Genomic DNA, 9,863 nt, shown 5'->3' on the forward strand with positions numbered 1-9,863 from the left:
GTCCAACCTCACCCTCTTATGGTCCAACCTCACCCACTTATTGTTCAACCTCACCCTCTATTGGTCCAACCTCACCCTCTTATGGTCCAACCTCACCCTCTTATGGTCCAACCTCACCCACTTATCATTCAACCTCACCCTCTATTGGTCCAATCTCACCCAAATATTGTTCAACCTCACCCTCTAATTGTCCAACCTCACCCACTTATCGTTCAACCTCACCCTCTATTGGTCCAACCTCACCCTCTATTGGTGGTCCAATCTCACCCAAATATTGTTCAACCTCACCCTCTAATTGTCCATCCTCACCCACTTATCGTTCTAAAAATTATAAAGAAAAACATCCGCACCGTTCAGGAAAAATGATTCACCCCGGTTTGTTAAGCTTAACATATGGTCCACATTTCGTAACAATATGTGCAAAATTAACGGTGTTCTAATTTTATACCTGTACACACAAGATCGGGGGAATAGAACATCCAGTCCATGGCTACCCAAATATTTCATCGGGGGAATAGAACACCGGAAAGAGAAACAAATCAAAAATTCGGGGGAATCGACAAACGCCCATACAGTGTATATTATTTTACACCCTAGGAATGCATCACACTAGCTGACTCAAAAGTCTCAAAACTTGAACTCATTGTTTATCTACAAATGAAACCATCAGAAAACACGAAGTGGGTATTTATTGGTAGGTATATTCTTATTCTACAACATATATTCAAGTAGGTCATCTTTGAGTACATATGTAAACATTGTGCAGGTAAATTGGAGAGCTTTAATATCATTTAAGTTATGTACGCGAATTTTAAACCAAAGTCCCCCGGTATTACGAGTGCAAAGCCCTAAAAAACCTACCTCGAAGTTGACTTTCTTTAAGGTGTTTCCGTGTTTATGAGTATTTCCCCGAGTGTACCTACTGTAAAGTAATATTTTTGTACCATTTTTTTTTTTTTTTCTTTTCTTTTTAGATTCTTCAATATCACCCAAAAGTTCTGAGAAACTTCAGCTCACTCAAAGTGGGAATTTTCTTCCTAGTCATTCAGAGAAAACCTACCTCGAAGTTGGCTTTCTTTAAGGTGTTTCCGTGTTTATGAGTATTTCCCCGAGTGTACCTACTGTAAAGTAATATTTTTGTACCGATTTTTTTTTTCTTTTTAGATTCTTCAATATCACCCAAAAGTTCTGAGAAACTTCAGCTCACTCAAAGTGGGAATTTTCTTCCTAGTCATTCAGACTCAGATCTAGAGAGCAAGAAATCAGATGTAAAGGATAATCATGCTGACAGTAGCAATGAGAAGAAACAAGGCAGTTCGTACGCAGCTGAAAGGCTACTTGTAGATGGAGATAAAAGTGATGATGAAGATTTCCTCCAACTTGTTCAGAACAAGAGAGGAAAACGGAAAACGAAACAGCTTGTGTTTTCCCCCCGTGCTACAAGATCTAAGAGATTGAAACCTTGAGGGAAATAGAGATGCTAGGGCTCACCAGATCTGTAGATCTATAAAATCCAATATCCAACTTTGTAAGCTCCAGAGAGATAATGGATAAACTATAGTCAAACTGATTAGTGTGTACTAACTTTAGTCTGGCTCTTGTGGGGGTCTGTAGATCTATAAAATCCAACATCCAACTTTGTAAGCTCCAGAGAGATAATGGATAAACTATAGTCAAACTGATTAGTGTGTACTAACTTTAGTCTGGCTCTTGTGGGGCCTACAACATAACCTCATGAGGAAAATTAATGGGTTATTGTGTGTATGTATTTGAAAAATTCTGGGTACAATATCAAAGGCATTTTTTATTTATTTTATTTTCAAACAATATCTTGAGAGAGTGATTTATTTGGCCAACAAAGTTTTCTATTCATCAATTTGTACATAAAACTGTGATAACTTTGTGCCTTTTTTATTATTATAGTACCTTGTAGGTACCTACAAAGGCAGGTAGGTACCTACAACATAGGTAGGTACCTACATACATAGGTAGGTACCTACATACATAGGTAGGTAGGTAGGTAGTGTTTACATAAAGTGGAACTTTGAGCAGGGATGTTTGGTATGTGGAGATCATATTATTAAGCAGTCTGATTGGTTGATTTAGAAGCTTTGAGCCAGTCACATTGCTAAATCCAATCACTGAACTTGAACCAAGTTTAAACCCAGCCATTGATTTATCTCAAAACCTTATAAACAGCAAGATGGGTTTATAGCTATAACTTTATTAGATAGTAGTCAGAAGAGAAGAAGAATTATTTGTAATAAACCATTTTTTTACATATCAAGTACAAGTGTAACTTTTTGCTGAGTTTCAGAGACTAGGTCTTAGGGGTATAAAATGTAATCCACTCTAAACATATGTACCTATAGCAGTAGGTAAACTTACAAAAGAGAAAATGGGCACCTAAATATGCAACTAGGGTGTCTATGTTTACCTTTGCTCTCTTTCAAAAAGGCTTAGATAATTGATAAGCATGACTTACAAAACAGTATGGATATAAAATTGCCGCAAGAAAGTCAAAGGGGCGAAAGTGATTTTATCAAATTTTTTGTAAGCACACTTAAGTCTAATATTGTGCTGCAATTATTTCCGCAGATATCACATATGCCTAAACATAGAAAATCAATATCTTCACAATGGTTTAGAAATCACATATGCCTGTTTGTGCTATCAATAGGTCTGTGTTTTAATGTCATTTTTTTTGTTTTTTGTCACTTACACCCCTTTGACTTTCTGGCGGCAAAATAATTATTATGCTGCTGGGTGTGCTGAACTGTAATCTGAACCATGTGAGGAAAAATATCAGTTTTATTAAACCAATATTGAATAAATAACAATCCATGTCAGATACATGCTGAATAAATGATTTTGAGATCTGCCTTGGACTGAACATAGTAGACAAGTAACTTTTAGTTGGGCTTGGATTTTAATTTTTGGTAGAATTACCAGAGATTATACTTCACCTCTATTAGATTTTAATGAATGTAAATTACATTCCAAGCAAACTGCAGCCCAAAGCAGTCTGCTCTCAAAGTCAGATCAGGCTATCTGATATAACCTTAACATATATGGTCTATTAATCTATTATCAAATGCAGCAGTCTTCTTCTTTTGTATACCTATGTGCTGACAACACATACTATGGAGACACTTTCCAGCTCTACTCGTACTTGGCATTAGATCATTTAAAGCTAAAACTAACCTGTGTCTTTGCTATTTTGCATTTGTGTTTCTATCACCAACTTGTCTGGCTTGAAAAGCTGACTTATTAATACTTGCCGTTTTAATACTTCTAGCTCCTTCAATCCTTCATTATACAGTAGACTAATTTGTTCATTATTATCAACATTTTTATTTGATTGAAATTTTTCTCTGGTCCTCCTCAGGAAATACATTCTGTAATTGTAAGCTGGAAACTTTGAGCTCTCTCTCAGCAGAGCTTTGTAAAGTTTTAGGATCATGTCTTTGGAAACAGACATGTGTGTTACAGGAGTGGATAATGCTAAACACTCAACATTTGGGAGTTTATCTCCTGTACTCCAGGGAGTTACTGTTTACTTACACATACTATGGCAGGAGAAGATTATTACACTTATCAGTAGAAACTAGCAGGTAAAATACAGTAATCATTAATCAAAAGTTACTGAACCAGAACCAGAATTTATTAAAATGTAGATTTTCCAATTTTTCCAGTTATCACAAAACTCAAAATCAAAATCAAAACTTGAAATAGCACTGCTGCCATGTGTTGCAAAAAAATAAAAAAAGCAGTGTTGCCAAGTTGAATATTTTTTTTTTATCTTGACCGCGAAGTATTTAAAAATTCATTTGTCGTGCTCAGCTGGACAGCTGCTCAGACTGCTCAGCTCAGCTCACTAGCTGACTACTCAATGGAATGTTGATTGAAAGTTGTAAGTTTTGACGAAATCCTGCTATCAAATTAAATAGGTAAGTAAAGGTACTGATGGTAGTCTAGTCTAGTGATATTTAGAATGTAGAACTCACTCGGGGAAAGGGCCCCTGCAGAGCACTTGAAGATCTAACAGAAGGAAGACAGGATAGGAGAAAGCCAGCTGTTCCAAGAATGAACCTTATCCTTACCCATCTGTTTGGCATAAAATCTGCCCTGGGCAGGAATCAAACCCATGACGTAGAAGCTTAGAACTTACAAGGCAGATGTGCTAGCCCCCAAGCTAACCAGGCTGGCTATTAAAATCTAAAACACCTTCATGAAAAAATAATCAAAGCAAATCTTGTTTCAGAAATCATGACAGGTTACCTAGGTGTCTATGCCCAAAGAACAAAGCATCTGTTTGACTATGATGTTGTAAACCCCAAGATAGAAATCATTGATGGGAGACGCTATAGAGTAAATCCATCTTGGCCATCAACATATGAAGACAAATCAGAAGCAGATCCTTATCAACGGTCGGAATATGATGCAGGATGTCCGGGTGGTAATCAACCATATGAAGAAGATGATGGTGGTCTCAGTGAAGATGAGGATTTGGACATTTATCTTGGTAAATTTTCATTCGCCTAGGAGCTCTTATCATCTAAAAATCAATGAGAGAAGGAAGATGAGATGGGATATACCCAGCCCTTCCTAGAACAAACCTTATCTATTTAAACCTGCAACCCAGCACTTCAAGGCAGGTGGACTCCCAGCTAGCAAAATTGGCCTGGATTACCTATTTTTTTCCTAGCAAGAGATTTTTTCAAGGGGTCAGATAAATGTTTACTTGAAATTATCTTAGATGAATTGATAAAGTTTTAATCTCCAAAACATCTTTCAGTTGGTCTCACAAATATTTCGGTAATCAACCATACGAAGAAGATGATGGTGGTCTCAGTGAAGATGAGGATTTGGACATATATCTTGGTAAATTTTCATTCGCCTAGGAGCTCTTATCATCTAAAAATCAATGAGAGAAGGAAGATGAGATGGGATATACCCAGCCCTTCCTAGAACAAACCTTATCTATTTAGGATAAAATTTGCTCTTTGTAGGAATCAAACCTGCAACCCAGCACTTCAAGGCAGGTGGACTCCCAGCTAGCAAAATTGGCCTGGATTACCTATTCTTTTCCTAGCAAGAGATTTTTTCAAGGGATCAGATAAATGTTTTCTTGAAATTATCTTAGATGAATTGATAAAGTTTTAATCTCCAAAACATCTTTCAGTTGGTCTCACAAATATTTTTTCCTCTTCAAGGCAAAGATGGACAGTACAAGTACCAGTGTCACATACCAAAATCATTCTACCCATTCATCATAGGAGTCAAAGGATCCACAAAACGCAGAATAGAATCAGAAACCAATACTCAGCTTAGTATACCAAGACAAGGACAGACAGGTATATTTTTCAATGTTTCTGCTAGCACTGTTCTAGTTGTTGTACTAAGGAAACTAAATACTTGGGCCATGAACATCCTTGGGTCTTGGAAATTAAAACCATACTAAATATTTGGGCCTTATAACCAAACTAAATAACTTGGACCATGCACAGATTGCACAGGGACAAGGACAACTAGCTCTTCAACTGTCCCAAGTTTTCCTGATAAGGATGAGTGCATCTTGACAGAGCCAGTTTAGTTTACACAAGGCCAGTAGGTAGAGGTCATTGAGCTATTGTGTGAACACCTTTGGTCTGCAGGTGCACTATTTATGCTAATAAGCAAGACTTACTAGGCTCCTATATTAATTTCAGGTGACATTATCATCAGCAGTTACAGTGAGAGGGGCATTGCATAGTGCATCTTGACAGAGCCAGTTTAGTTTACACAAGGCCAGTAGGTAGAGGTCGTTGAGCTATTGTGTGAACACCTTTGGTCTTCAGGTGCACCATTTATGCTAATAAGCAAGACTTACTAGGCTCCTATATTAATTTCAGGTGACATTATCATCAGCAGTTACAGTGAGAGGGGCATTGCATCTGCTAAGAGACGTCTGGACCTTCTTCTGGTGTTTGCTAGAAAGAAAATACCATACACACATCTTCTATCCATTCCCATGAATGTTCCCAACATACAGGAAAACTTTGCCAAGTTCAAGGTAAGAAGTTCAAATTCTAACTAAGTAAATAATAATTGTCCAGGCAAGGTTGAGTGCTGCACCTTATATTTCAAGTACAAAAAAAAGACTGCTGGGAATTTAACCTTCAACTTCTGATATGCAAGTCTAATAATTAAGCCAAGTCTAATAACTTGGCTGGTATTGAACCCATGCCCTCCTGTTTACCAGGCGAGCATCTTGACCACTACACCACCGAGGCAGGACTAGTGTGGTAACCACTCGTCCACAGAAGTTCCTCATGTTAATAGTTTTTTCTTTTCCTAACCTAGTTTTATTCCTCACAGGCTACTGTGTTATCAGATTTCTCCCGGTGTCGTGGTATAGAGGAGAGTTTATTTCAAGAGCCAGGCAGACTTCACATTACCATGGGAATGTTAATGTTGGCGGATAGTGTGGAACGGGACCAAGCGGTGGAAGTATTGCAGAAATGTGGTAACAATATCATACTGTAAGTATGTGAGACTCTTAAAAAAAGAACTCGTGATTAGCAGCCAGTAATGGCCTATCCCACTCTTTGAAGATAAAAAGAGTTAAACAAGAGACTTGGTCACTCTGAGGAGTCTGAGGTTGGGGGCTTACGACATTTGATTATCTTAGTTCTAACAAAGAATGAATCCAATCATGATAAATAATCAGGCTAGATAAACTCCAGCTTGAATTTTGTATGAACGCCAAGAATTACAGTTGAGTATGCAATGTGCTAAACACAAATTGAAATCGCTCCCATTAAATGTTTATTAGGTGTGTCCAGCCTGTCCACAGATAGTCGACGGCCGATCGACTATGTTTGACCCCACCTTTAGGTACTCTGTTTTGACAGTTTTGGGCTTTAACCTCGCTTAGCGTTAATCTTCTGATTCTCTACTCAGTTGTCTTGCTTGACATTCTAAGATTATTTCCCTCCTCAACAATTTCATTATTATTTAACAGCCCAATCTTGAGGTCACAAAGGATCAAGATAAATCTCAAAGGATTGGAAATAATGAACGATGATCCTGCAGAAGTAGACATACTTTATGCCAAGGTTGTGGACGATTCAGGTCTTGTTCAGAAGCTCTGTGATGATGTAAGTACAAGAGTTTCCCTAACCTTTCCCAGCAAGAACCTAGTCCTATCCCAACAGAATAAACAAGGTATATTCTATTCTAACATTTTATTATTATTAACGATCTACATATTTATTTGTTCTTCTTCCTAAAAACATCTAAAATGTTAAGAGAGAGGAGTGTTGTTGCTTTGTTTTAAGCTTATTAGGTATGTTTTCTTAGTGCACAAAGAGTACAGAGACGACGCAATACATATTTCTGCACACATTACTTTTAAAGAATCGAACCATTCAAAACTTTTGACACTTGTTCTCAGGTGGTTCAATATTTCCTTCTTCCTAAAAACATCTAAAATGTTAAGAGAGAGAAGTGTTGTTGCTTTGTTTTAAGCTTATTAGGTATGTGTTGCACAAAGAGTACAGAGACAACGCAATACATATTTCTGCACACATTACTTTTAAAGAATCGAACCATTCAAAACTTTTGACACTTGTTCTCAGGTGGTTCAATATTTCATCAGTCAACACCTGATATCCAAAGCTTACCAGAAGTACGATACAGTCAAGATGCATGTGACACTCATGAATTCCAAGTATCGTATGAGACAAAATCCCAGCTCAGATACTAACTCGGAGAAGAGATCAACATTCAATGCGAAAGACATTTTGGAGTCACTTGGAGACTTTGAGTTTGGAGAGACGTTTGTATACTGTGTTCATCTGTCACAGAGACATACACATGACATGGATGGGTATTTTAAACCATCAGCTGTGATTAGTCTCTGAGACTAGAAACGCACGGAGTGGTTGTAAGTCCTTTACCGCTCTGTACAATAGTACGTCAGCGCATATTACCATGCGTTGACGCGGCATCGCGCGTGGCATAAGAAAACATGCGTTTCTAATGGATTGTACTACCGAATATGCCTCAAATGTCTGAACAAGTAGACATAGAAAGTGTTCAGAATCAGTGGTAAACAATTTAAAATTTTGTGCCTTCACATAATATTATGACCATGTAGGCTACATTAATTATTGTGGTACATTATTGTTTGGTACTCGTTCCAAACACAGTCTTGTTTTTATCCTCTATGAATTTGTATAGATAATTATTATTTTTAATAAACTGAAAGACGTTTAATTTGTTAAACCCAAAACAATGGTGTTATGTTGATTTTTATTTGTTCAAATTTAACACAAAAAAAATAAACTGAAAGACGTTTAATTTGTTAAACCCAAAACAATGGTGTTATGTTGATTTTTATTTGTTCAAATTTAACACAAAAAATAAACAAATTTAACAAGTATAAAAGTTATTATATTTACATTGTGTTCTATCAAAATAAATTATAATGGAAAAAATATTCCTACATTTTTTTAAAAAAGATGCCTAAAAATAATTATTGCCTAAGTAATTAATTTACCAGTCTAAATTTAAAATATCACAGGATATAAAAATAAATATTATTTAAATAAAGGTAAAAAAGGTTAAATTAAAATAAAAACTTAAAATAAAATAATGGCTATACTGTCTTTTATGTACTGAGCAAACCAACAACCTTAGCTAACTACAAGCAAAGGAAAGGGTATTATTATTCTATTCTAATCTCAACCATCTCTTCTAAATCTCTAAATAATGATCCGTTAATTTTAAATTTACTTTCGACTTTCGAGTCTTGAAAAGTTGTCTGAAATAATAATAATTTCTATAGTAATTATAATTTGTCCTAGCTAAGCTTTTCGCATAATGGGACATCTTGCCCTAAACTGTTTAAAAGTCTAAAATAAAGCTCTACCTACTTATACTAGTTGGTTATGTTGTTTACAAATGCAAAGGATTTGGTGAGACCATATTCATATTTTTTTTACTTTTTTAACCTACACTTCTAATAGTGATTAGAAAAAGAAGACTGGTATGTACCTATACCTAGTTTTGAATTATTTAGAACTGTTCTCCAAATAAGTGATGGACGACGAGAAGAGGAGTTATCACAAAACTCAAAATCAAAACTTGAAATAGCACTGCTGCCATGTGTTGCAAAAAAATAAAAAAAGCAGTGTTGCCAAGTTGAATATTTTTTTTATCTTGACCGCGAAATATTTAAAAATTCATAAGTCGTGCTCAGCTGCTCGCCTGCTCAGACTGCTCCTGCTCAGCTCAGCTCACTAGCTGACTACTCAATGGAATGTTGATTGAAAGTTCTAAGTTTTGACGAAAACCTATCAAATTAAATAGGTAAGTAAAGGTACTGATGGTAGTCTAGTCTAGTGATATATTTAGAATGTAGAACTCACTTGGGGAAAGGGCCCCTGCAGAGCACTTGAAGATCTAACAGAAGGAAGACAGGATAGGAGAAAGCCTCCTATCAAATTAAATAGGTAAGTAAAGGTACTGATGGTAGTCTATATAGTCTAGTGATATTTAGAATGTAGAACTCACTTGGGGAAAGGGCCCCTGCAGAGCACTTGAAGATCTAACAGAAGGAAGACAGGATAGGAGAAAGCCAGCTGTTCCAAGAATGAACCTTATCCTTACCTATCTGTTTGGCATAAAATCCACCCTGGGCAGGAATCAAACCCATGACGTAGAAGCTTAGAACTTACAAGGCAGATGTGCTAGCCTCCAAGCTAACCAGGCTGGCTATTAAAATCTAAAACACCTTCATGAAAAAATAATTAAAGCAAATCTTGTTTCAGAAATCATGACAGGTTACCTAGGTGTCTATGCCCAAAGAACAAAGC

At 36.5% G+C, this 9,863-nt stretch overlaps 3 protein-coding genes and 1 long non-coding RNA gene across 5 annotated transcripts in view; 3 read left to right on the forward strand and 1 right to left on the reverse strand.

Moving 5' to 3' along the window:
• Window positions 1-1,857, forward strand: part of LOC113469715 — a 6,125-nt gene extending 4,268 nt beyond the window's left edge. The window contains exons 2-3 of one of the 2 annotated variants that reach the window (XR_003393044.1): window positions 1,165-1,518; window positions 1,631-1,857. Coding sequence is in view for 1 of the 2 variants with exons in the window: in XM_026827587.1 (XP_026683388.1) it covers window positions 1,165-1,466 (302 nt within the window). In the remaining variant the exon portion in view is untranslated. Of the gene's footprint in view, window positions 1-1,164; window positions 1,597-1,630 lie in introns of those variants that run through there. The other variant, XM_026827587.1, reaches the window with a different exon arrangement.
• Window positions 1,858-2,330: 473 nt separating this feature from the next.
• LOC103514674 (LYR motif-containing protein 4) lies at window positions 2,331-3,713 on the reverse strand. The gene has a single exon (XM_008479572.3). The coding sequence runs from the start codon at window positions 3,479-3,481 to the stop codon at window positions 3,200-3,202; it is 282 nt and encodes a 93-aa protein (XP_008477794.1). The 5' UTR covers window positions 3,482-3,713; the 3' UTR covers window positions 2,331-3,199.
• A 95-nt stretch (window positions 3,714-3,808) lies between these two features.
• LOC103514675 (activating signal cointegrator 1 complex subunit 1) lies at window positions 3,809-8,166 on the forward strand. The gene is made up of 7 exons (XM_008479573.3): window positions 3,809-3,950; window positions 4,265-4,525; window positions 5,217-5,357; window positions 5,895-6,055; window positions 6,361-6,524; window positions 7,007-7,142; window positions 7,623-8,166. Exons 2-7 carry the CDS (start codon window positions 4,270-4,272, stop codon window positions 7,905-7,907), a joined length of 1,143 nt encoding a protein of 380 aa, XP_008477795.1. The 5' UTR covers window positions 3,809-3,950; window positions 4,265-4,269; the 3' UTR covers window positions 7,908-8,166.
• A 946-nt stretch (window positions 8,167-9,112) lies between these two features.
• Window positions 9,113-9,853, forward strand: LOC113469717. Its single transcript, XR_003393050.1, has 2 exons — window positions 9,113-9,357; window positions 9,819-9,853. It is a non-coding gene; the product is annotated as an uncharacterized LOC113469717 (long non-coding RNA).
• Window positions 9,854-9,863: the final 10 nt, after the last annotated feature.

The sequence above is a fragment of the Diaphorina citri genome, unplaced genomic scaffold, assembly GCF_000475195.1.
Source record: "Diaphorina citri unplaced genomic scaffold, Diaci psyllid genome assembly version 1.1 scaffold1202, whole genome shotgun sequence".
NCBI lineage: Eukaryota > Metazoa > Arthropoda > Insecta > Hemiptera > Psyllidae > Diaphorina > Diaphorina citri.